This window comes from Zosterops lateralis (genome assembly GCF_965231275.1).
Source record: "Zosterops lateralis genome assembly, chromosome: 35".
NCBI lineage: Eukaryota > Metazoa > Chordata > Aves > Passeriformes > Zosteropidae > Zosterops > Zosterops lateralis.
This window is the reverse complement of record NC_139795.1, coordinates 1,044,001-1,070,087: the sequence shown is the minus strand read 5'-3', so window position 1 is coordinate 1,070,087 and position 26,087 is coordinate 1,044,001. Positions and strand designations below refer to the sequence as shown.

Here is a 26,087-nt window from a genome sequence, read left to right as displayed (position 1 = left end):
ACCTCTGCCTGCTGTCCCCTCCTGGTGGCCGCCCCTGCCTGGCTGGTGGCCACCACGGCCTCTTCCCTGGCCTCAGTGGCCACTGCCACCCGAGCATCGTGTGTGGCCATCGCCGAGGGCAGGACCACCGGTGGTTCTGGGCCATGGCCACCAGGTTGTCCCCAGCTGTCCCCTGGCTGGCGGTCTCGTTCTGCAGGTCACCGGCCCGGGCAGTGGTGGTGGCCTCATCCTCCCGGGTATCGAGGAGCTCCTTGGCCTCCTCGGCCATCCAGAACCAGCTCTGCGAGTGCATCCAACGACTCCCGCCAGGCTCTGGCCGTGGCTCTCACATCGACCCAGGTGGTCCCTGGGGTGGCCCCGAGGGTGGCCAGGGCCCAGCCCAGGGAGGTGACATTGTGGTGCTCCAGGTACGTGACACTGCCTTGCTCCAGGGTGTCCCTGAGGGTCCGGATGAATTTCCTCAGGGCTGTGTGCAGGGACTCTGGGGACAGGAGTGGCCACAGGTGCCTGTGTGGCTTGGTCACGGAGGCCACCAGCTCACCCAGGGTGGCCACCATGGCCACCAGCACCTCCAGCAGCTGGGGAGGGGACAAGGGAAGTAGCAGGGACCTCGTGGCACTTGTGGCCTCCTGGGGTGGCCCCTGTGCCCTCACGGAGGCCCCTTTGTCCCCTCCCTGAAGGGCTCAGCTGTCCCCTCTGTCCCTTTGTTACCCCCTCATCCCCCTTGCCACCCTCCACTGTCCCCTCTGTCACCCCCTGCTGTCGTCCCCTGCCCACCACCCTCTTTGGCATCCACTCCTCTGTCACCTCCCCCTTTCCTCTCATGCCTTCCTGTCTTCTTTGCGACCACTTGTCCCCTCCCGCCAGCCCCCATGTCCCCCTGTCCCCTCTGTCCCCCTCCCCCCCCCCCCACCCCCCGTGTCCCCCCGTCCCATCCCATTCCCCCACGCTGGGATTGTCACATCTCGTGGGGTTCCATGACGGCTGGGGACAGTCTGGGGACAGTCTGGGGACACTTCAGGAGGCGAACAGGACCTGGTGACAGTCACGGACATGTGAGGATGTGGCACGGCCGGGAGGAAACAGGAAGAGGTGATGGCACTGTTGCCATAAGGCCTCTGTTAGCAGTAGTTAGGCTAAGGAGTTGGTTCCTGTGCAGGCCCATGGGAACCAAACCTGAGAAATGAGGCCTGAGAATCTGCAGATACAAGAAACAATGTTTAAAGGACTTAGTAGAGCATGTAGTACATATAGGTATACAAATTACTTGTGAAATATGATTACATGGTTACCAATAAAATGTTTTCTATGGTGGGAGTTAAGCTTAGAGAATTAACCTTTATTTTAGCTAGAGCAAGCGTGCAAAATTTATAGCCTTTAGAAAGGTTACCTGTAAGATGAATGTGAATGTTTAAAGTACATAGGAGACTGCACGTAGGCTGATGAAGTAAGACTTGTAACAAAGGTATAAAAGATAAGCATCTTTTGTAACCAACTTGGGACGCTGACTTTGAGACACTAGTCCTCAGGTCCCCAGGGCACTCGAATAAAGCACCGCATAAACTGACACTCTGTTGGTTTGTGTTTTCTCTCGGGAACCGGCAACAGCACTGCCCCATTGTCCCCAGAGGAATGTCACCAGCCCAGTGCCATCGCCCCATTGTCACCACAGCGATGTCAGCAGCCCCATGTCCCCAGTCTCACCCCAGTGTCCCCGCCCCCACTGTCACCGTGCCAGTGCCACCACCCCAGTGAGCTATCCCAGGGTCACCCCAGTGTCCCCAGTGCCACCCATGGCATCAGCCCAGTGTCCCCAGTCCCCTCCCAGTGTCCCCATCCTGGGACAGGGGAAGGTCTGTACTGGTCTGAACTGGTCCCATGCTGCCCAAGGCTGCTCTAAACTGGTCTGAACTGGTCTGAACTGGGCAGGGCAGGAGAAAGTCTCTGTTGGTCTGTAGATATTCATACTGGTTCATACTGGTCTGAACTGATCCCCACTGGTTCATTCTGGTCAATACTGGTCAGGGCAAAGGAAAGTCCCTCCTGGTCTGTACAAACTCATACTGGTCTGAACTAGTTCTCGCTGCTCTGTACAGGTTTATACTGGTCCTTACAGCTCTACAGATGCTCATATTGGTCTGTACTGGTTTATACTGCTCTATACTGGTTTATACTGCTCTATACTGGTTTATACCTCTGTACACTGGTCCATACTGGTTTTTAGTCACACAAGGTTGCACACAGCACCATCAGCCCCACGGGCAGCCCGTGCCTGGCCAAGAGCCCAACTAGTCCAAACTGGTTTATACTGGTCCATAACGGTCCATGCTGGTCCATACTGGTCCATACTGGTTTTTACTCCCCCAGGGCCGCACACAGCACCATCAGCCCCGTGCCCAGCCCGTGCCCGGCCCGCAGCCAGCGCTGGCCCCGCCGTGCCCGTCACTCCTCGCGCTCCAGCGCTGCCGCCTCGGCCCCAGCCCTGAACAGCCGCAGCCGCTCCGGGTCCTCGTCCCCGAGGGTCCCCAGGGCCACTGCCAGGGACACTGCGGCCTCTCGGGCCACCTCCAGCCCCCTCAGGGCCACCCGGGCCTGGCCCAGCACAGCCTCAGCCCGGGCCAGCACCGTGGGGACACTGCCTGGTGTCCCCAAGGCCTTGGCCAGGGCCACCAGGGCCACCAGGGCCCCGTGCCATGCGGCCACAGCTGGGGCCACCTCAGCGGGGAGGGCAGGGGAGGACACCTGGGGAGACGAAATGGGGGTCAGAGGGGTGGGGGAGGGTTTCGGGGGTCCCAGGCAAGGACTGGGGTGTGTGGGAGAGTTTTTGGAGGGTCCTGAGAGGTCTTTGGGGGTCCCAGGTGGGGTTTGGGTGTCTCAGGTGAGGTTTAGGAAGGGCTGGGAGGTCCCAGATGAAGTTTTGGGCATCCTGGGGGGGGGGGTTGGGAGGCCCTGGGAGGGTTTCACGGGGGGTCCTGGAAGGGTTTGGGGGCTCCCAGGTGAGGTTTGGGCATCCCAGGTGAGGTTTAGGGAGGGGTGGGAGGTCCCAGATGAAGTTTTGGGCATCCTGGGGGGGGATTTTGGGGGGCTCTGGGAGGGTTTCAGGGGGGGTCCTGGAAGGGTTTGGGGGCTCCCAGGTGAGATTTGGGCATCCCAGGTGAGGTTTGGGGGTCCCAGGTGAGCAGGGGACATCAAGGGAACACGGCACAGGAGGTACAAGGTGGACACAGAGCGGGTAGGGGGTCCCAGGTGAGGCTCCCGAGGAATTTGAAGGGTCGAAGGAGAGGTTTGCATGGTGAGTGTGGGGGTCTCCTGGATTGGGGGGTCCCGGTGAGTGGGGGCACAGTGAGGGGGGGCCCCATTGGTGGGGGAGGGGCGGTGAGTGAGGGGTCCTGGGGCACTGGGGGGGTCGTGGATAGGGGGGTCTCAGCCCTTTGGGGGTGTCGGTGAAGGGAGGGACAGTAAAATCGAGGGTCCCGGTGCGTGGGGAGGTAAATTGTGGGGGGATCCCTAGTGATAACAGAGGGTCCCGGCTGATAACGGGCGGGAAAGGGACAGGACCAATCCCCGAGGGACCCCCCGGTGCCGGGGACCCCCCTGTGCCCCTCAGCCCCGCTCGGGCCCCCCCAGCCCCGGCGCTGTTCCCGAGCGGGGAAAGGGGAGGGGCCGAACCCCCGGGATGGGTGGGGGCACCACCTCTCTGGGGTTTGGTTTGTTCTTCCCAACTCTGGGGAAAAACGACTTGGGGAATTTTCTGCCAGAAATCTCCCCCCTCCTCCACTCAGCCATGCGCTGATGCTCCTAATTAGGGCCGGGAGAACTGAGGGCTTTCCTCGGAGCCGGTGGCAGCGAACACGCAGGGCTGGGAAAGGCGGGCCGGGAGGTGCGGAGAACTTTGTTTGTGTTTCCAGCTCAATCTCGACTCGGGCCCGGGCCCGTCCCAGGGCGGTTCCTCATCTGCGGCTTTCCCTCCCACAGCCCGGGGGCGGGGCCTGAGAGCGCGGGGCGGGTGTGGGCCGTGTGCACAGCCCGGCCCTCGCTCGCCGCCATTGGCTGATTGTGCCGTCAGTGCCGGTTGTGGGCGCGCGCTGATTGGGCGGAGCGGGGCCAAGCCCGTTGCCGGGGCCGCCCCCCGGGCGCCCGTGGCTGGGCAGAGGCGCCATTGTGGGAGCGCTTGTGCGGCCTGGGAGCGGCGGCAGCGGCCGGAGCCCGGTGAGGCGGCACAGGCAGAGCTCGGAGGCGGCCCCAGCGCAGGTGGGAGCCGCGCTCGGTTCTGCCGGGGCTCGGGGCTGGCTGCGGGCGGAGGGGGCGGCAGGGGGCTCCGGCGGGTTCCTTGTGCCGTGTCGGCGCCGTGTTCCCCGTGGCCTGAGGGCGCTGCGGGAGCGGCTGCCCGCGGTCTCCTTCCCGCCGCTGCCTCGGCAGGAGCCGCTGCCGGAGCAGCGCCGGCTCGTCCCGGTTCCTGTGGGGAGGACGGAGGTGGCCGCCCTGTCCCCGGGGGGGGCTGTGCGGGAAAATTCCCAGAGGTCGCCAGAGGTTTGTGTCCCCACAGGAGCCCGAGGAGTCCTGTAAAAGTGACTTTATTCCTGAACAAAGGGAGAGGCCGTGCGGCCTTTGCCGGGGGGTCTCTCCAATTGTTGTAGGACGCGGCCTCCTTTTTCTCCTGATTTTCCCTTCTGCATCTCCCTGTCCCTTTGCCCCGTGGCGAAGGTCCTTGGAAAGTTCCTACTTCCCGATCCGCCTCCTGCATGTCCTCGTTAATATGCGCCCCCCTTTTGTAGAACATCCGATATTCACGGCTCTGCTCAGTCTTTGTTCTTCTTCTCCGTGTTCAGGAATTTCGCAGGGCCTTGGCTGAGCACAGTCCGTGTCAATGAGGGACATTTTCTGAAACTGATGGATTCTCCCGTTCCTCCCTTATCTCCCAGTCCCCGGCCCTGTTTCCAAGCAGATTCACTCGTTGACTCTGTTTTTTCTTGCTGGGTCCTCTCTGGTTTTGGGATTATTGTCAGTGACCTCAATTCTGAGAAAAGCGAATATTCAGTCTTAGAATATTTTTCAAAAGTTCAATAAGGGAAAAACCAGGACCATGTCCAGCGCTGGGTGTTCCTGGCGATCAGCCAAGGGACCCGTGGGTGCGTTAAGACAGTGTTATCTCTGTACTGTTACTTTACTAAGGCACATACATGTTCATGAGTTTCATGCATTATTCAGACATCGTTGGAAGATTTGATGTTATAGAAACTTTTCTTGTTTTTGTTTTCTGTTTTGGCTTATCTAAATAACATCCTGTGGATCAGGTCAATATATTTTATTTCTTCTTGTGGCTTCATCCTGTTGTTTCACACTTCCCAGATACTGAACAGTTAACAAATTCTTCTCTTAATTCTTCTCCCGTGCTCTGGTTGGTGTCACCCTTATCACTTGGAGAGGTCAGTCAGCAGATGTGGTAAACAACCTAATTGCTTTACACAGTTCTCTCGGTTACAAGAAGGATTTTAACATTTTATATTTTTCTAAGGTCTATGGTACAATACATTCATCACATAATTATTTCTATAAGCTGTAAGGTGAATACATCAACACTCATCACACTACTATTTCCATGGGCTTTAATGTGCATACTAAAATGAGAAATAAGTTTTATTAGCAAGCAGCGAAAAGGGATTATAAATTCCACTGCACTTGAAATCAATAACCACATACAAAGACTAATGCACAAATGTGAAAGCCAATATTATCGGGTCATTTTTAACAGTTCCTGTCCTTTTGTAGCCGTGTGTGGCTCAGGAGGCCTGGCTGCCACCTGCATCCCCTTGCTCAGCTGCTGAACGAGCTGCCCTCAGCAAGGTGTGGTGCACGGCCCAAAGATGAGAGTTGCTGTAGCACAACAGAGGAGAAAGAGCATTCCTTTAACCCCTGGTGTGCCAGGGAGCCACCAAACCGTGTCCCATTCCCATCCTTTCCACGTTTGGACCGGAACATGAGCTGCTTTCTTATTTCCTTTGTTTTCTGTTTCCCCACTTTTCCTTTGTCATCTCTTTGCCAACGGCATCTTGAGTCATTTAATTTTCCACCCTGTCCTCCTCCTTCTGCTCACAGATAATCTGATCCCAGCCCGTGGTGAAATGTTGTGTTCTTGGTTTGAGTGGATTGGTGGGCCAGACTGAGGAGCTGGATCTGTCTGGTTGGTTATTATTTCGTGGACATCTTGTAATCTAATTGTGCCATTGAAATGATCAATGTGTTCTCTGGCTCCTGATGTGAATTGGTTTGGGTTCCCAGGGGCTGGTGCAGGGTGTTGTAGGATTTGTTGTGGTGGCCGTTCATCTTTTCCCCATTTTTGGGGGCTCCCTCCAGCCAGGGCTGCATCAATTGATCTCTTTTCTCTAATTAAATCATGACAGACTCGGATTCCCAAGTGATTTCTCTGAGCCTGTGGTAGCACAAACAGCCCAGTGGTCTGATGCTCCCTGTGTGACACAGACAGTGCCAGCACATGTTGGAGTGGGGAGAGGGATGATTCCCCCCACTTCTTGTAGTGAAGTTTTCACACCATTCTCCACTGGCTGTTTCCCTTTGCAGCTGAAGCAATTTGTGTTGCAGAGTCAGATCTCCTCCCTGTGGGCTCTGCCTTTGGCTGTGCCAATTCCATCTGTGCAAGCAGGCAGAGCTTGGGCTGAGGGGCAGAGGGAATCAGCCCAATTCCTCCCGCAGGCAAGAAGAGCCTGGTGCACTGTCCCCACTTTTCCCCAGCAGTGTTAATTTGCATTTCTAAAGCTCCTCTCCTGGCTGCCTGGAATGGAGCTTCTCTTCCAGAGCAGCCACTGAATGACTCACATGTGCCCCCCCACAATCTGCTTTTGTTTTAACTGTTAATTTAACTGTTTAATTCTTTTACCTGTTTGTGCCTTAAAGGGTCACCTTTAAAGCTCTTCTGGTTTTGCAAAATGCAGCCTAAAGATGAACATCGAAAAACCCAAACCGAGATTTTGCCATCACTAAGAGCCTCACACAAACATAGACAAAAACATTTCAAAGTAATCAAGTTTTATCTACTTTTTCTCCTGGGACTAAGAATTGATTGTCACACCCCTGGTCCAAACGTAACTGACAATATAAAAGCAGGATTATTATGAGAAATTATTGTGGTGGTGTAATCTTGTCACACAAACTATTAGAAAAACAGAATTTGTCCAACAATATTTTTAGTGTTAGAGAGTCAAGGCATTAATTGATTTTGGCCAGGATGTGCAACAGAAATCATTTCATCCACTCGTAGCCAGGGTGTGCAGAGAAAATCATTCCATGACACGTGAGTTTTACTGGATTTTTCCTAAACTTTCTTCAGTCTGAACCCATAGAAATCCATTGGTTTGATGTTCATTGCTTCCAAGTCACTGAGTTCTGAGTATTTGGTTTCCTATTGGAGCCGGATTTCTTTGCCTCTGATGTTAATTAGGTCCCCACTCCTGGATTTCCTCATCAGCCTTTTCCAGACCAGGTGTCTCCAGCTATTCCAGGGCAGTGTCTGGGGTAGATGTTGGTTGCTGTTTGCTGATGGTCGTTGATGTTTTGTTGATGGTCGTTGTCTTTGTGGGTGTCTTTTGGGCTATTCCCAGTCTGCTGAGATGTTAAACTCATCTCTGTTGAGTGGTGTAACATCCTTTAAAAGATAATATTTAAAATTCCTTTGTCCAGGGCAAAGGCAAACCAAGCCTGACTAGAGAAATAAGATTTTTTTAAAAAATTTGAACTTGGTATATTTTGGAGCAATGTGATCCCATCCAGCCCCGTGTGTGAGTGTGACTGAGAGCCAGAGTGGAATTGTCCCGTTGTGTTCCCCAGCCCCTGTGGCGAGTGCAGGCACAGAAAGCCCTGAAGCTGAAGCAGTGGCAGCAAGGCTGGGCCCCCAGTGTCTGGAGATGGCCCAGGAGGTGCCCAGGCAGACTATTCCAGCAGAGGATCTGTGGGCAGGCACAGGGGCTTCCCCCGCTGTGGAGCCCTGGCTGCTGCTCCAGTGCCTTCAGGGCGGGTCAGTCGTGGCCTCCCACCCTCCTCCTGCAGCCGGGAAGTCCAAATCTCCTTTGGGCCTTCCGAGCCCTTGAGCCCAGGGTGAGGGGTCCCCCCGTGCTGAGCTGTGCTGGGGCTGTTTCTGTGCTCAGGGACACTTGGGATGGGCCACTTGGCCCCCAGTGGTGCTTCTTCCCACTCCTCAGGCAGGGCCCCATGTCCTGGTTGGATGGTGTGAACAGCAAAGTCCCAAGGCAGGGTCTGTGCCAGCCCAGCTTCCAGTGGGAGAGATTTCACAGGAGACAGGATTCTGGCCACAGGCTGCTTTAAATACACATCCCTTATCTCCAGCCTGCACTAGGTGGAGAATTTCCAGGGGAAGGAATTCCAAAGATCAATTCCAAGGGAGATAATTGAATATGTGCCCTGGATCTGGCTCTTATTCTTGCCAGAGCCAATGGCAAAAGCCCCACCTGTGGCATCTTGGTTTCTGTCAGCAGCTTCCAAAGGTGTTTCTTTATTTCCCCATTCATTCTTTCTACCTGACCTGAGCTCTGGGGGTGCCAGGGGTTGTGGAGGTCCCATTGTGTTCCTAAAGCTGCCAGAACCCCCTGAAGGATCTTTCCTGTAAAATCAGTTCCCCTCTTGTAGTTTATTGCTTCCACAATCCTTTCTCTTGGAATTATTTGTTTCAGAAATACCTTTCTAAGTGATCCAGTGATTACTGCAGAAGTCAGAATTGCTTTTGGCCACCCTGTTGGGTGACATGGTGTCAGCAGGAGATATTTCAGCCTTCCTGCTCAGGGCATTTCAGTCCCAGGCTCTCACAGGCACACACAGCTCTGCCGGTTGAGCTGACCATGTGGGGGGTAACCTGTGCTTTGTCTGATTCCCTTTCCTAAATAACAGCATGTCTTGTAACTCTTTTCCCTTCTGCTGCCCTTGGAGCCCCATCCAGAAACACCTTTTCTCCCTGAGGCCAGGGAATGTCTCATCAATCTCTCCCAGCCTGGCTCTGGAGCTCTGTCACCTCAGTGCAGTCATGGGTTTCTCCCCAGCCCCTGTGCAGGCTGTTCCAACAGGAGGCTGGGTTAAACCCTTCCCCTGTCCTCACTTCTAAATCCTCCTGTGCCACTGAACAAGTTTCCTGCTGTAATAACCCAGCCCTGCTCTTTTGGTTCTCAGAGCCTGAACTTGATGCCAGACTTGGACAACAGGAGATCCTTGTGCTGTCAGTTTTCAGGCCTCAGGTCCCATTCAAGCTGTGGCTGCACAATTCTGCAGACAGTGGGGCCACTCTGGCCACTGGGTTAAACATTTTAGGACAAGAATTCCTTTGGCCTGGCCCTGTTTAACACTCACATACAATTCCAGTTCCTTTTCTGAGTCTGGGAAAGCCATGGCTCGGGCATCAATCATTTTGGTGTTTTTCATTTTCTCAAGTTTTGTTCCCTTTCCCATGTCCATACCATAACATTGAGGCTGTGTGGGGTTAAAAAGTCATCCAATGTTCTGGCTCGACCAGAGAATCCTCAGTCCAGGTCCTGCAATTCCCTATTAATCCTCAGAATTGTCACAACTCCTTTTTAGTCCTGGGTAACATTACTTCTGAGATTCCCTGGTCCCTCTCTGGGTCAATACAGCACCAGCCTTCAGGTAAAATATGTCCGAAATATTTAATCATTTTTCTCCACCATTTGCGCTTTTTTCAAATACTCACAGATGCTTTTTAGCCTGAAAATGGAGCCATTTCACAGAGGCTTCTTCTGCCACTTCTTCCATGTCTACCATTTTCCCTTCTCCCTCTTGTTCCCACTCAAAGGCCAAATCCTATTCACCATCCTGTGTCAGTGGCATCCCCAGAAAGCATCTTTGCCATCAAGTCCTGAATGGTGGCAGTGTGAGGAGGGAACCTGGTTCCAGCTGGTGTCAGGATCTGAGACTGTGGGGTGCCTGGATTTTATAGTCTCATTTCTTCTTCTTAGGTCCTGCTTCATTCTGTGGATTCCATCTGATTTCTTGATTGGCAGCACAGGAGCATTACAGGGAGAGATCCCTGGCTGCAAAAGCCCTGCCTTGAACAGGGGCTCAATACCAGGCTGTGAGCCCTTCCTTCCCTCCTTGGGAATAGGGTATTGCTTTTAGACACCACTTGTCCCGGTTGCTTCAGAGTAATTTGGAGAGGCTGGAAATCTAATTTTCCCCCTTTCCCTGGGGCTGCCCACACTTGTGGGTTCACTTCAGCACAGGCCTTGCCAGACATTTGACACAAAACTAGCATCTGTATTACCAATATTATTTTACAATAATTATTTGCATTCCATATTTAGCCATGAAATCCCTTCCCAGTAGATTACAATCACAATTAGGAGAAAACTTCCTGCATTTTAAACCCATCCCTAGCATCTGCTAATTGTGGTTTAATAAAACACAGCTGCTCATCTTTCCCATTTGTCCCCTGGATAATCAAAGACATTTTTGTCCTTTTCCCCCCTTAGGTCTAAGATTGAGAGTGGGTGGAGAGGCCCCTGTGTGAATGAGGAAAGGCCTTGTGTGGATGCAGCCCCAGGCTGAATGTTGTCAAGGGCTCCAGTGTGGTGGGTCCCTGGTGTAATGGGAGCTCTGGCAGCCCTAGGAATCCATGTCCGTGCAGGGCTGGACTTGCTCCTGCTGAGGGTGCTGCTGTGTGTGCTTGCAGTGTCCCTGTGGGCTGCAGATGGATCCCTGCTTCCTTGGCAGGGGCTGTTTGGGTGGGCTCTCCCCTGCCGAGGAGGGCAATGCCTGTGCCAGGTGCTTGTGGCCGAGCCCGTCCCGTCGGTGCTGGGGCCCCCTTGGGCCCTGGGCTTCATCCCTCAGGGGCTGTGGAAACTCTGCCATGGCCTTTGCCTTCAGCTTGGCCTTTTCCTCCTCCCTTCTTGCCTTCACCTGCTGTGCCTTTGTGACCAAGTGCTGCAGGGGCTTCTTGTGCCCCTCGTGCAGCCCCCCTGAGTGCCTGTGGGTGCTCATCCTCTGACAGCTGCTGAGCTTTCTGCACAATCATTCCCTTCTGCAGGGCCCAAACAAGATCCTTCAAAGATGATCTGGATCCTTGCAGGGATAATGCGAATTTCCCAGCTGCTCCTTCCTTCCTTCCTTCCTTGGCGCTGGTGCTTGTGCTGGCCGTGCCCTGCAGAGCCCGTATCCCAGAGCCGGTGCCTGTGGTGCCGCAGTGTCCAAAGGCGGCTCCCCCGGCGGGCAGGGCCGGCAGCTCCACGGGGCCGGGCAGCGGCCGGGGCGTCCCGCAGCCTCCTGGGGGCCGGGGGCCAGTGCCGGCCCTGCCCGGGGGGTGGTGGGCTCAGGCAGCGGCCGGCGCTGAGCCCCGGCTGCCCCACAGCCCCAGCCCGGCCCCGCAGCTCCCCACAGGCCCCCAGCCCGTGCTCCCGGTGCCGCCCCTCTGCGCCCGCTCCTGCCGCTCCCCAGCACAGAGAAACGCCCTGGGATCCTGACCTCCTTGTTTGCCTCTCCTGCCAACCGGGGCTGCAAACGATCTGCATCAGCTCCCAAACTTTGACCATTACACCCTGCTTGAAAACGTCCCAGTCGTCAGTATTTTTCTCTTCCTGCTCTTTTCCATCATCCTCTTTCTCACCACAGAGATTCCTCCTGCTGCCTCTTGCCTTAACTGTAATCCTGCAGCCTCCCCTTCCCCCTCACCCTTCCCAGCACACCAACACCATCCATCCCCTGCTGTCTAAATCCCTTCTGGACTTCCCTTCTTGCCCCTCTGGGTGTCCATGTCCTTAATTACCTCTGGGAGAATGATGCCTTGGGAAGGCTGGCCTGAAACAGAGACTGGACAGAGCTAGAGAATAAAGCAGATATTTATTGAAAGCTCTTTAGGGCAGACCTTGGGCAGGGCAGGAGCCTGACCAGGGCTACACTCAAGGTGGACTTCAAATGGTCTCCTCATGGACGACTGGTCACGAGGTCCTAAACTTTGCTGTTTTGGTCCATTTGCATGTTGGAGCCCAGTTGTCCAGCCCCAGGCTCAGGTGGTGAGTGTCATCCTTCTTGTTTCTCTCTTTAGTTCACCCTTGTTTGTGTTTTTGGCCTTAAAGATGTACTTTTTGTTCTTGGTCTTCATCAGGAAAATCATTATTTTTGTCTCCCTACTCTGTAAAGAGAGCTTTCTAGCACTTAATATGAGGCTCAGAACTACACCCCTAGGCAGCACAGAATCTGAAAAACGTGAAAGCTAAAACTTTGTGCAAACTGCATCAACATTGTCCCAAGGGGCTCTTCAGAAATATTTTGGGATCATCATCCCTTTTGGCAGGACCCCTTCCTGGCTTTCCCTTTTCCACCCTGCATGGGTGCCCTGCCACGTTTACTCCCTGAAGATCCCCGTGTCCTCACTGATGAGATTTTCAGTGCTCTCTCCCTGCCGACTCCTCACAGATGCCCGTGATCTCTCACTGCTGATCTGTCTCCTGATCATACCCTCCTTAATTTGCACCCCACTTCTGTATAGGCAACGATATTCACAGCTCGGTTAGGTCTTTGTTCTTCTTCTCAAAGTTCTTGAATTTAGCAGGACCTTGGGTGAGCAGCAGTCTGTGTGGTCAGTTAATAACATTTTGTGAAACTGATGGCTTCTTCTGTCCCTTCCTTTTGAAGTGCCTGGCCCTGTGTTCAAGCAGATTCTCAGCATCTGTTTGTAAAAACACATTCCTCTTCTTCCTTCATTGTTTGCAGGACATCTTTATATTTTAGAAGAGGTTTTGGCAGAGTTTTTCTGGATGTTTAGGGAGTTTTTAATGTGTCTTGATGTTTGGAGGACTTTTGAGCTGAATCTTGGTGTTTTGGGTGTTCTTACAGAGAGAAGATTGCCAAGGACTTCTTGAGATGAACTTGGGCAAGGAGGAACCCCCAGCCTAAAGCACTCTCCTCTTGTTTCTTCCGCAAACAAGAATTTTTCATTGCCAAGGAGTGCTCAGATGGAGGAGGAGGAAAATCCCCAGAGATCCCGCAGGAGGAGGGGCTGCAAACCCAGCCCAGGGAGCTGCGAGGAGGAAAGAGCCGCCCTGTGCCAGGAGGGCGGCCGGAGATCCAGGCGGAGCTCAGAGCTGGTGGAGAAGCCTCATGGAGGGGAGAAGCCCCACAAGTGCCTGGAATGTGGGAAGGGTTTCAGCTGGAGCTCCCACCTGATCCGGCACCAGGTGATCCACAGTCGGGAACGGCCCTTTGAGTGTGGGGAGTGTGGGAAGAGCTTCAGCCACAGCTCCAACCTGATCCGGCACAAGAGGATCCACACTGGGGAACGGCCCTATGAGTGTGGGGAGTGTGGGATGACCTTCAGAGACAGCTCCAACCTGAGGCAACACCTGAGGATTCACACTGGGGAAAAGCCCTGTGAGTGTGGGGAATGTGGGAAGAGCTTCAGCGACAGCACTGAGCTCATCCGGCACCAAGTGATCCACAGTGGGGTGGGGCCCTACACCTGCCTGGAATGTGGGAAGAGCTTTAGATGGAGTTCCGGCCTGAAAAGCCACCAGAGCATCCACACTGGGGAGAGGCCCTACGAGTGTCTTGAGTGTGGGAAGAGGTTTCACGTCAGCTCTAATCTCCTCATCCATCAGCGGATTCACACAGAGGAGAGGCCCTTCCGCTGCCCCGACTGTGGGAAGGGCTTGAAGCTCAACTCACACCTCACTGTGCACTGGCGCATCCACACTGGGGAGAGGCCCTACGAGTGTCCTGAGTGTGGGAAGGGTTTCTCAGAGAAGCGTAACTTGACCAGACACCAACAGAAGCACCATAAGGGAAGCCCCGTGAGTGCCCTGAGTGCGGGAAGAGCTTCGTGCGCTGCTCCAGCTCCATCCTCCATGGGAGGATCGGCGTTGGATGATCCCCAGTGACCTCATTGGGCAGAGCCCTGGTGATCCGTGGTCCTGGTGATCCGTGTTGGGAAGACACCTGGCTCTGGAGAATCCACATCTTCCTGTCTCCCTGTGGGCACCTGTATGAATGCAGGAGTGGGAACATCCATTGGGACACAGACAGACATTGGGAATTGCTTGGGGAGAGTGGATTTGTTGACTTTCAACCCCAGAAAACTTTTTGTATTCGATTCCATCTTCTGGTGATGTCAAGGAATACTTGATGGATGGATGGTCTTGAAAGGTCATTTCCAGTCTCAGGGATTCCACTGCTTAGATTTCCTATTGCCTGAGGGCATCTTCCACAGCCGAATGGTGATGAAATGGGGCCAAGACTGAGATTTTGGAGACAGTGGGCTGGAAACCCCTCCAGAAAAGGTTCTTCATTCCCACTCAAGCACATGAATCCTCAGCCAGCATGAACACAGAAATCCTTTTCTTTTAGCCTTGATTTGTTTTTCATTTCTCTTCACGCCTTTGAAATATCCAACTGGGGTAAAAACAGACATTGAACTAAGACATGGTTGGGATGATGGGGGAACATAGACATGGTGGGACATAGACATGGAGAGTGACATGGGGACGGACACATGGACATGGAAGGGGGACGTGGCCATTCGTGGGGACACTGGCAGAAATGGAGATGTGGGGGACAATGACAAGGATGGGAATGTGGTGGGGAGACAGCCATGGGTGAGGACAGGGTGGGACATGGCCAGTGACATGTGGGGACATGGCCATGGCCAGTGCCATGGGAGGAACTTGCAGGGGCTGTGGGGGATGCTGGGTTTGAGGGAGCTGAGGGTTCCTGGGAGGGCCTTGGGGCTTGCTGAGGGCTTTGGGGACCCCAGGCCCAGCGGCTCTGGCTGTGCTGGGAGACCCTGGTGTGACTCGATGCCGGAGTTCTTCTGCCCAGCTGCTCTTGGCACCGTCCCCAAGAGTGGCCGCCCCCCCCCAGGGCTGACGCCATCCGGGGTGTGGCTGTGGCTGTAGCACGAAGCAGCCGCAGGGCACAGATGGAAGTTGTGTCCATGGGCAGGGACGAGGAACAGGGAGAGGCCTCCTGTGTGATTTCCAAAGGTGTTTATTCCCCGGAGGGTCGGGGACAGAAAAAGGGGGCAGAACCTGGGCTGGCAGAGGCTTATAAGCGGGGGAGGTCTTGGGAGAGGACACAGTTTCCAAGCAATAAGGGTCACATGGGGGAGGAACACAAGGCAGGGAGTACAATACATAGACCAGTGAAAGAACACAATGGGAGGGAACAGCCCAAACTAACCATTAGGGCATGGAAGGTTGGGGGATTGAAAGGGAACAGTCTGGAATAAAGGTCAGGATTAGAGAAGGCTTGACAATTCCTTAGGAGGAGGGCAAGGCAGGTCTAGGGAAGATAGACAACCAGGGCAAAACCAACAATACAGGGATGTTGCCTCCTCTGAGGTGTGGCCGCCTGGTTCAGGAACGGCACGGCAACCACCCCAGGTCTCGGGCCAAGAGCTCAGAGACACCAATGTGGTGGACGGCAAATGGCGTTTATTCTTAGGTTGCATAGCAATCTATAACTTGCGTTCATGTCGTCACTTCCTCTTGCTTACGTAACTATACCCTAACTATTGGCTAACTTGACATAACAGACAGCAACACTTACAGGGGAAGGGTGGTTCTATCTTACCGTACAGCACGATATCTTCCATCTGCTCGTCCCTGTCTTCCCACATTTCTCCCCTCCCCTATGATTAGCTGTATATGTAGGTATATAAAAAGCGTAGGCATAACACTTTCAAAACTGTAGAATAAGTAACTGTTGAGAGCTCTTGTTTAAAGCAGTTGGTGATGCTCCACTAACATAATGTCAACTCTCTCTAAGCAATTTCTGACAAACGACACAAGCCTATTCAAAACACACAGACCAAAGATTAACACCAATACGATCATCACGTTTGGCCCAATCAGGGTGGACACTAGGGTGGTCAGCCACGGAGACTGGTTAAATAGCAATTCTAATCACCCTTGTTGGGCCTCTCTATCTCTCCTTCTCTTGGCTATTCTTTCCCTCAGTTTGGCCATTGAGTCTCTGACCACTCCGGTGTGATCAGCATAAAAGCAACACTCTTCCCTTAAGGCGGCACAGAGGCCTCCTTGCTGCATGAGCAAAAGATCTAGTCCTTTCCTATTCTGCAGGATAACTTCTGAAAGTGAGGACAGTGACTGGTCTAGAAAGGAGATAGGTCTTTCAATTTTTTGTAAGTCTTCATTGATTGTCTATTGCAGCTGGGACAGTCCTTGTTGTTGGGTCACAAGGGCAGAAACACCTGTGGCAGTGCCAGTTGCTCCAAGCCAAGCAACATCGCTATAGTCACACCCATCAGCAGCTCTCTTTTCTTAAGTCAGGTGAGTCTGCCTGCCTGCAGGTTTAACTCTTCATCCGAGTGGTGCAGGACCCTGGGAACAATCACAATTTGCACAAAAAAGTCGTTAGAAACATTAAAGTCATGAACAGATAGGCATGGGGTAACTCCAGTGCGGTGGCAACCCCATATTCTGGGTGTTGACGGAATGACCCATTTATGGGACTTCTCAATTTTGGTGACGGCTGCACAGATGTTTTTGCTTCGCTCTGTTATGGTTGTGTTACCAACACACATACCTTGGCCTGCAACATTGATAGCATAGGGTTAAATTGATTTCTGAAGTAGCAAGGGCCCAAGAACAGGGGACTGGCTCCACTGTAACCAGGATGTTATTCCATGCTGTTGTTTTAAATGAAGTATAACTTTGCTCAGGTGGTAGGGGGGAGAAAGGGGGGAACACTAGTAGAATGCACAGACTTTAAAAGAGTAAAGTTAGGTCAGGACGATCTGTACTGATATAATCATTAGTATGATGCATGCTAGAATTGTTGAATGTGATATTAGTTTGGTAATTAAATATGATTATTTTCTCCAACCAGAATCTTGAGCAAGAATCACACAAACCATTTTTCCTCGGGATGGAATCAATGGAACAATGGGGTTTAATGATTAACACAAATCCTTATGTAACAAGAAAGGTATAAAATTGTATTCATTTAGCATGTTGGACAAGCCGAGATTTGGGTCGTCCGTCCAGACCCCCGGCTTCCAGAGCTCTGAAATAAAGCACTGCACGCAATTTTTGTGATTGTGTGTTCTTTCCTATGGTAACATTTTGCTGACCCAGGTGGGTCCCTGTGAGCACTGCTGAGGATATCCTGACCCGACCACGCTCCAGCCAGCACCAAGGGATTCTTGGGGAGCCCATCGCACTGGGACCCCCCGCCGCTCACAACGTCCCCTGGGAAAGAGGTAAGGTGCTTTATTATCTGGTCTGGTCTGGGTGCCTGACAATAAGACGTGGCAAAAGCTGCCCATGGTTGGGATAAGGAATTCCTGGTATTGCCCAGGCAACCATCCGTCAGTCAATTGCGAAAGCATTGCAGGTTCAGCATTGGTGGTGTTATGTAGTTGTAATATGGAGAAGCTAAAAGGGTTAAAAGGGGTTTTGGGCAGCAATGCCCCCATTCCGTGTACTTCTCCTTTGGGGTTCTTATTAGCACATTGGAAATGGTAATTTTGGGCAAGAGTTATGTAAAACTAAGTTGATTGATTATTGTAACACTTGGTGGTCAGAATATGCCTTGCAGAATGGGAAAACATAGCCGGAAACCGGGTCTTTGCAATCTGACATAATCTCACAGTTATTGATGTTTTAGAAATATTGTATGTTGGTTTGTTTCTTTTCTATTTATGGGAGAAGCCAGAGTGGCTGGCTGAGTGTGGGTTAATGATTGTTAAAATATCTGAAGACAATCAGTGTCTGGTTTGCATCCAAGATAAGTGTTGTGTAGAGCACCTGGTTTTGGGAAAAGGAGGGGGAGATGATTTGGAAGCCGATTTACTAATAGGACCCACTTCCCCTACCAACACTCCCTCAGCATTAAGTTCCACTCCACTTACTCTCACCCCACCTAATTCTGTTTCCTCTCCCCTGCTCACCCCTATCTAAAATGCTTCCCCTGGCTATCCCCCTCCCCTGCTGACGCTTGCTCAAAGATTTATCCCTCCACCGACCCTCCTCTCCCACCTACGCCTATGTCATCAGCTCCTGTCCCCTATCCCCAATCCTCCTCTGCCGGAGTTGCCCATTGCTTCTATCCCTGCAGTGATTATTATTATATTGCAGCGATCGGGATTTGACTGTGGGGCGGGGATGAAGGGGAGGGAGATGCAGAAGGGACAGAACGGAAAGCAGTGGTAGTGAAGAGGATAGCTTAGATGCAGCCAGGAAATATACTGATCTTCAGATAGACAGTGAGCAAGCAAAAGCTCACCTTTATTTTTCTAGGCCAATCACAGGAGGACATTAGGAAAAGTTACAGAAACTGGAAGGCGAAAAGTTAAGAAGTTTGGAAAAGCTTTTAGAGGTGGTGAGGACGTGGTGGCAGAACCAGTCGGGACAGTAATAGAGGTGGTTTTGGCAGAGGCTGTGGAGTATTAAGAATAAATAAATTAGAAGGACATTGAAAGCGAGAGTGCCCAAACTGGTTTAGTCAGTATGTTCAGCCTCAGTTGGATAGCATAGCCAGAGTCATGGATCTGTGAGGGGAAGCCAGGATCAAAGGAATAGATGGTCACTCTGCACTTAGAAGGGAAAGATGTCACTTTTCTTGTAGATATTCCATATTAAATTATGTAGAAGGGCAGATTGGGGAGAAATTGACTGTAATTATTGGAGCCACAAGGAAGGAGGAGATCTGGCCATTCCTGCAACCTCTACGTCTGAGCTTTGGAAATAAAACTTTTAACACATGAACTTTTATATATGCCTGGGTGTTCAGCTCTGCTCTTAGGATGTGATTTTCTGGCAGCTCTAGAGGCAGTGATTACTTTTGAGAATGGTGAACTTGTAATGAGGATACCCGAGTCTAAAGCAGGAAAGATTTTAACGGTAAAAGAGAAACCAACTCCCAATATTTCTAAAGAAGTAGAAGAAGCAGTGATTCCCTCTGTGTGGGAAACGGATATACTAAGGAAATCTAAATTGGCACAGCCAGTACAGGTAGAATTGAAGAAAGGAGCAAGTGCCATGCAATTAAACAATATCCTATCAAGGCAGAAGCACGACAGGGAATAGTAAAGACCATTGATAAATTCCTAAAGTACCAAATTCTAGAAGAATGTGAATCAGAATGCAATACTCCAATATTCCTGGTAAAGAAACCTAATGGTGAGTATAGACTCATACAGAATTTAAGGGACATAAATGAGATAACCAAAGACATTCATCCAGTAGTTGCCAATCCTTATACATTGCTAGCATCTGTGAAAGAGATATACAAATGGTTTACTATAATTGATTTAAAATATGCCTTTTTCTGCATACCCCTTGACCAAGATAGTAGGAAACTATTTGCCTTTGAGTGGGAACATCCAGTAAGTGGAAGGAAGACCCAGCTCACCTGGACTCTGTTACTGATGAAGTGCAAGAACTCCCCCACCCTATTTGGGAGCCAATTGGCAAAGGAACTGGAAATCTGGACTAAAGGACAGGTGCCAAGAGACCAATACCTAATACTTCAGTATGGAGATGATATTTTGATTGCAACTGAGGAAGAAGCAACCTGCATAAAGGTAACAATTATGATTTTAAATTCATTGGGAATGGGAGGATATAAGGTGTCCAGAGAAAAAGCACAAATTGCCCAACAGCCTGTGATATATCTGGGATGCAAAATCTCACAAGTGCAAAGAAAACCAGGTACTAATAATATTCAAGCTATTTGTGCTATTCCAGAACCCCTGAATCTACATGAGCTGCAGATCTTCCTTGGGATGGCTGGGTGGTGTTGTCTGTGGATCATGGACTATGGACTGATTGTGGAACCCTTGTATGAGGCCCAGAAGATGCAGCCGTTCACCTGGGGGAAATCACAGAGAGAGGCCTTCCAGAAATTGAAGGAAGCACTGACGACTGCTCCTGCTCTAGGGTTACCTGATCTATCCAAAGACTTTCAGCTGTATGTACATGAAAGGCAATGACTGGCACTGGGAGTCCTGACCCAACGATTGGGAAGCTGGAAAAGGCCGGTGGGTTACTTTTCCAAACAACTTGACAATGTAAGTGCTGGATGGCCTTCATGTCTATGGGCAGTGGCAGCTACTGTGCTGCTGATACAAGAGGCCAGGAAGCTCATGATGGGAAGACACATACATGTCTTCGTGCCACATATGGTGACCACGGTTCTGGAGCAAAAAGGGGTCCATTAGCTCTCTCTAAGCAGGATCATGAAATTCCAGGTAACCCTGACTGAGCAGGATGACGTGACTCTGAAGACCACTAACCTTTTGAATCCAGCCTTGTTTCTAGGTACCACAGCTGAGGAAGGTCCACTAGAACATGACTGTGTGGAGGTAATCGAGTATACCTATGCAGCAAGAGCAGACCTGAAAGACGTCCCTCTGGAGCAACCAGAATGGGAACTCTTCACAGATGGAAGCAGCTTCATGGAAAATGGAATCAGACACACCAGATATGCAGTAAACACAGCCAAAGTACATGGTGGAAGACGACAGGCTAGCATGTCTGCTGGAAGCACAGAAGAACCCAGAAGGGTGGTATGTAACTGCACAAGGGCAAATAGTGGTACCTCCCTTGGTAATGAGAGAAATTTTACAAATAAAACATAATGAGTGTCACTGGGGTGCAGAGGTATTGGTAGTGTTGGTAAAATGACACCTGATCTCTTCACAGATGCAAACAATGGCAAAATCAATAATGTTAAAATGTGAGACCTGCTTAAAGAACAACCCAGTGGCTAGACAACAGGGACAGTTAGGGAAAATTCAGATAGGAATAGAACCAGGAAATTATTGGCAGGTAGATTTTGCAGAACTACCCAGAGCTCAGGGATACAAGTACCTGTTAGTAGGGGTTGACACCTTTTCTGGATGGCCAGAAGCCCTTCCCTGTCACACCAATCAAGCAAAGGAAACAGTTAAGTTGTTGCTGCAGGAGATTATTCCCAGGTTCGGGGTGCCTCTAGGGATATCATCAGACAGAGGTCCACATTTTGTAGCTACAGTGGTACAGAAAGTAAGTAGATTATTGGGAATATCTTGGGACTTCCACACACCATAGGAATCTCCTAACTCTAATCCAGATGTACATATCATGATGTGTATAATTATGTTCTGTCTCTCGGGAGAGCTTTAGCTCGGCTCCGAAGTGTCCTGGTGTGGAATAGGCCACTGACTCTCGAGAATCCAGTCGATGATATCAAACCAGGAGATGAGGTGTACACCAGAGCCTGGAAGGAAGAACCACTGAAAGAGAGGTGGACTGGCCCTCATCAGGTACTGCTAACCACCTTCACAGCAGTCAAAGTGGCTGGAGTGGAACCCTGGATACACTAGACTCGAGTGAAGAAGGTCCTTTGAGGAGTTCAGTCGTGGGCTGTGCAAGCTGTGGGACCAACAAAGCTGAGGATAAAACGTCTGTAACTGTTTTTAATGGTATCAGTAACTATGCTCGTGCTCGTGCTTATATTGTGGTTAATGTTAATTTTATGGATGCTAATGTCACCAGTAGGGAATGCTGCTGCTTTGGGATATGGAATGCAACAAGGTCGATCAACCGCTCTTCATTCTAGGATGAAGAGAGAAGTGCAAACAGAGACACAGGTAATAGAAGCTCCTAATACAATTCGGGCTGAAAATGTGATGATTGGATTGGTCAAAGACTTTGCCAAAATACAAAATACTAGTAGAATAACAGCCTGTCTGCTGATACCAATGGCAGCAAGAGACCCAATAAGTTAAGGAATCTTAACATCAAGATTACCTGATATAAAAGGGAACAAAACAGTTAGATGTAAACAGGTGCCAGAGTCAAGGGTTGTGGTTACAGGGGAATCAGACACAAACAAGACAAAATGGAATCTTGGATTGTAGTGGGATGTAGCAGGAGTACAATTTAGAGTCTGGGGCAATTTGTATGGGCAACAAGTGGTGGTACATGGATGACACACCTGCCTGTAGACAGGGAAGTAAAAGAAATTACCATGAGTCTCCCCACTTAATGTCCAATTTGGAAAAGGTCTCCATTTAATGGGAGTCATGAGCTCCTGCAGGTAAGAGCAAAACAAGATGTCCCAAATAATAAGAATCAAGATGACACCCGGCAGGAACCCTCTAGTGGAGTAAAGCTTGGGTGGGCCCTGGAGTCTTTGTTCAGTCCTGTTGCAAACTATTGAAATTGTAATTGAAATGCTGTATAGGCTCACAGGTCAGGTAGACAGATTAGCCAGAGTCACGAGAGAAGGATTTAGAGAACTCAATATGCAATTACAAGCCACTACCAAAATGACCTTACAAAATTGATTGGCTCTGGATATGCTACTTTTAAAAGAGCATGGAGTGTGTGGATATTTGAAAGGACAAATTGACCACTGCTGCGTCCACATTTCAAATGTAACTGCAGATGTGGAACATGATATTAGTCAGATAAGACAAATAGAACACGAGGCACAAGAGGAGCAAAAGGATTTAGCAACTACCTGATTAGATAAATTTTTAAGGATTAGGATGGAATGTGGGTTCATGGGTAAAGTCTACCCTTGAGAATCTGATAACTTTACTAATCATATTTCCAGTAATTTGGTTAGTTTTTAGAACCCTGAACAGAGAAATACAGAAAAGGTCATCCTGGAACAGAACAATAATGAAGACACTGATACGAGACAGAACTCCACATCCAGCACCTTTGATAGTATAGGCTTGGGTAGAATCAATGGAACAATGAGGTTTAATGATTAACATGTATCCTTATGTAACAAGAAAAGTATAAAAACTGTTATTCGATTTCAGGGGAGTTGGATTTGGGTCCCTCTCCTGATTCCCAGAGCTCACAATAAAGGACCGCAGGCAGTCATTCCATGATTGTGAGTTCTTTCCTTCACTAACACTGGGATGGACTGGAATCATACTGGGAGTGACCAGAGGTTACTGGGATCATACTGGGGGTGACTGGACTCGCACTGGGAGGAACTGGGAGCACAGTGGGGGCAAATGGATCCCAGAAGGTGTGACTGGGTTCAGACTGGAACTGACTGGGGCCACACTGGACTCTCACTGGGAGTGACTGAGAGTGAAAGGGGCCACACAGGGCATGACTGGGAGCCACTGGGACCGTGTTGGGGACAACTGGGATCCCACCGGGAGCGATTTGGAACATCCCGGGGGTGCCCGGGATCATCCCGGGGGTGCCGGGAACCAGCGCTGAGGCGGCACTGGCGGAGCTCGGAGGCGGCCCCAGCGCAGGTGGAGCCGCGCTCGGTTCTGCCGGGGCTCGGGGCTGGCTGCGGGCGGAGGGGGCGGCAGGGGGCTCCGGCGGGTTCCTTGTGCCGTGTCGGAGCTCGGGGGGAGCGGGGCCTGAGGGCGCGGGGAGCTGCGGCTGAGGCCGGGCCGGGAACGGGAGCTCTTACTGGGCTCCTGCTGCTGGGTATCGTTAATGCTGTGGCTGGTGTTTGTTTGCCTGGTTATACACACCAGTAAAGAACTGTTATTCCTATCCCCACACCTTTGCCTCAGAGCCCCTGAATTTTCAAAATTCATAATTCGGAGGGAGGGGATTTGAATTCTCCATTCCAAGGGAGGCTCCGGCTTTCCCTGGCACACACCTGTGTCTCAAACTTGGACAACACCATTCTCTGAGTTAGTTATAATGTAAATGTTAGATATAATATAAAATTTAGTTCTAGTAGTTATAATATAAAAGCATTTCAGCATTGCACAGTCTCTATTTTAATGTTTCACTAAGGCCTATGATGTAAAATTGATTTATTGCAGTGCCATTTCTGTAGACTACAGTGCACACATAAACTGATAGATTATGTTATACCGAAAAGCAGCTGAAAGGAATTATAAATTGTACCATATCAAAATTGTTGTGATCAATAACAACGTGCAAAAGCTGACACATGAATGTGAAAGCCAATATTGTATTCTCATTCATATTGTCATTTTTATTCTCATTCATATTTTCATTTCTGTTGTCATTTATAACCCAGGTCTGGTGCTTCTCCTGCAGGCACTGAGGGGGCTCATTCACCCCCTGCCTCCACATCCCTGTGTGTCCCCAAGTGTCCCTGAGTGTCCTCAGTGATGTCACCCCAGGAATTCCCATCAGGATTTGGGACAGTTTCAATGAAAATTCCTGGAAAATTCCCCAATTTTGTCTCAAATCCTGCGTGGTTCAGGGGAGGGGACAAGTGATACCAGCAATGTTCCCAGTGATGTCACCTCCCCAGTGATGTCACATTGGTGACATCACTGTCCCCCCAGCAGCCTCGGGATGTCCTCAATGGCTCTTTGGCACCGCTCAGCCACCGCGCGGCCACCAGGGCCACCAGGGCCACCAGAGCCACCACAGGGACTTGAGAGGAGCCTCTGGATGTCCCTGAGTGTCCCCAGCAGGTGACGCCAGGCCAGGCAGGCACTGGCCTCACACAGCCACTCAAACTTGGCTGCATTGGCCACCAAGTGCTCGAGGTCATCACAGAACAGCTGCTCTGTCCCCTCCCAGGTGTCCTCGATGTACCTGAGCCAGTCGTGCAGGTCCCAGGAGAACCAGGGCCAGGCTTCCTCACACGTGTGTATCAAGCGCCCCAGCAGCTCCCGGGTCTCCTGCACCCGCTGTCCCCTCCTGGTGGCCGCCCCCACCTGCCCTGTGGCCACAGGGACATCGTGTGTGGCCACTGCCGAGGGCAGGGCCACTGATGGCTGCAGGGCCACGGCCACCAGGCTGTCCCCAGCTGTCCCCAGGCCAGGGGGGGTCTCATCCCACAGGTCCCCGGCCAGGCCGGTGGTGGTGGCCTCGGCAGGGTCCTCGTTGGTGGCCTCAGTTGTGTCCTCGCTGTCCAAGGAGTTGAAGATCTCCTCGGCCTCCCTGTACACCTGGTCCCAGCTCTCCTCGAGCACGTCTATCGACTCCCTCCAGGCTCTGGCCGTGGCTCTCACATCGGCCTGGGGAGCCCCCGGGGTGGCCTTGAGGGTGGCCACAGCCTGGCGCAGGGAGGTGACACTGTGCTGGTGCAGGGTGTTCCGGAGGGTCCAGATGAATTTCCACAGCGCTGTGTGCAGGGACTCTGGGGACAGGAGCGGCTGCACGTCCCCGTGTGGCTCGGTCACAGTGGCCACCAGCTCGCCCAGGGTGGCCACCACAGCCACCAGAGCTTCCAGCACCTGGGGAGGGGACAGAGGAAGTGGGAAGGACTTCATGGCACTTGTGCCCTCCTGGGGTGGCCCCTGTGCCATTCCCAGGTGTCGTCCCTGAATTTCTTGGTTTCAAGTGTTTGAGTCTTTGCAGCAGTTTCTCATGCTGCTTCATGTAAACAGTATTATATTCTTAGAAATTATATCTATGTTTTGCATTCTTGTTCTCTGAGAGAGAACTTGACTGATAGTCATATTGACCAATGGAGTCAGGAGGTTGTAACCTCCTTGGGCCAATCTTGGCCCTCTGTACAAAATGTATATAAGCCTTTGGAGTCAGATAATAAAGAGCTTTCCATGTTTCACCAAGCTGCTGCCTGCTGCCCTCTGTGAGGCTCCACTCCCACGTCACAACGTGTTGCCCCTCTAAAAGGCTGGGGTCACATCTGGTGACCCCGAACGTGTGGGAACAGGGGTCTCCCATCACAAGTGGTGACCCCTCTGTATCTGGACTGCAGCCGAGTCACATCTGGTGACCCCGGACGTGTGGGAACAGGGTCTCCAGTGCATCTGGTGACCCCTCCATGTCTGGACTGCAGCTGGGTCACATCTGCTGACCCTCTGTGTCTGAACGGCACATCTGGACACTGTCCGTGTCTGAACGGACTCCTGACGTGGGAGAAAAGGTCACACCGGTGACCTCCGACTGCGAGAGAACTGCACGTCGGTGGACCTCTGTGCCCAGTGAGAGACTGAGCTGCTCTGCCTGAGGTATCGTGGTAAGAGATAATGGTCTCAAAACCCTCCTCAGATGAGGAAGCCCTCATGGTGGACCTTTGCCTTGAGGTCCTGCGGAGACAAGAAGTCTCCTTTCCTGGAGATGCTCTCCAGAAATTGTTCTATTATGCTAGAACTCATGGGTTTTTTTGCAGCCTTG

The 26,087-nt window shown here is 51.5% G+C and overlaps 1 protein-coding gene across 1 annotated transcript; it reads left to right on the top strand.

Moving 5' to 3' along the window:
• Nucleotides 1–4,148: 4,148 nt before the first annotated feature.
• Nucleotides 4,149–23,332, top strand: LOC310921508 (uncharacterized protein). The gene is made up of 4 exons (XM_083881643.1): nucleotides 4,149–4,251; nucleotides 12,957–17,245; nucleotides 19,335–19,570; nucleotides 19,734–23,332. The coding sequence occupies exon 2, from the start codon at nucleotides 12,984–12,986 to the stop codon at nucleotides 13,902–13,904; it is 921 nt and encodes a 306-aa protein (XP_083737769.1). The 5' UTR covers nucleotides 4,149–4,251; nucleotides 12,957–12,983; the 3' UTR covers nucleotides 13,905–17,245; nucleotides 19,335–19,570; nucleotides 19,734–23,332.
• Nucleotides 23,333–26,087: the final 2,755 nt, after the last annotated feature.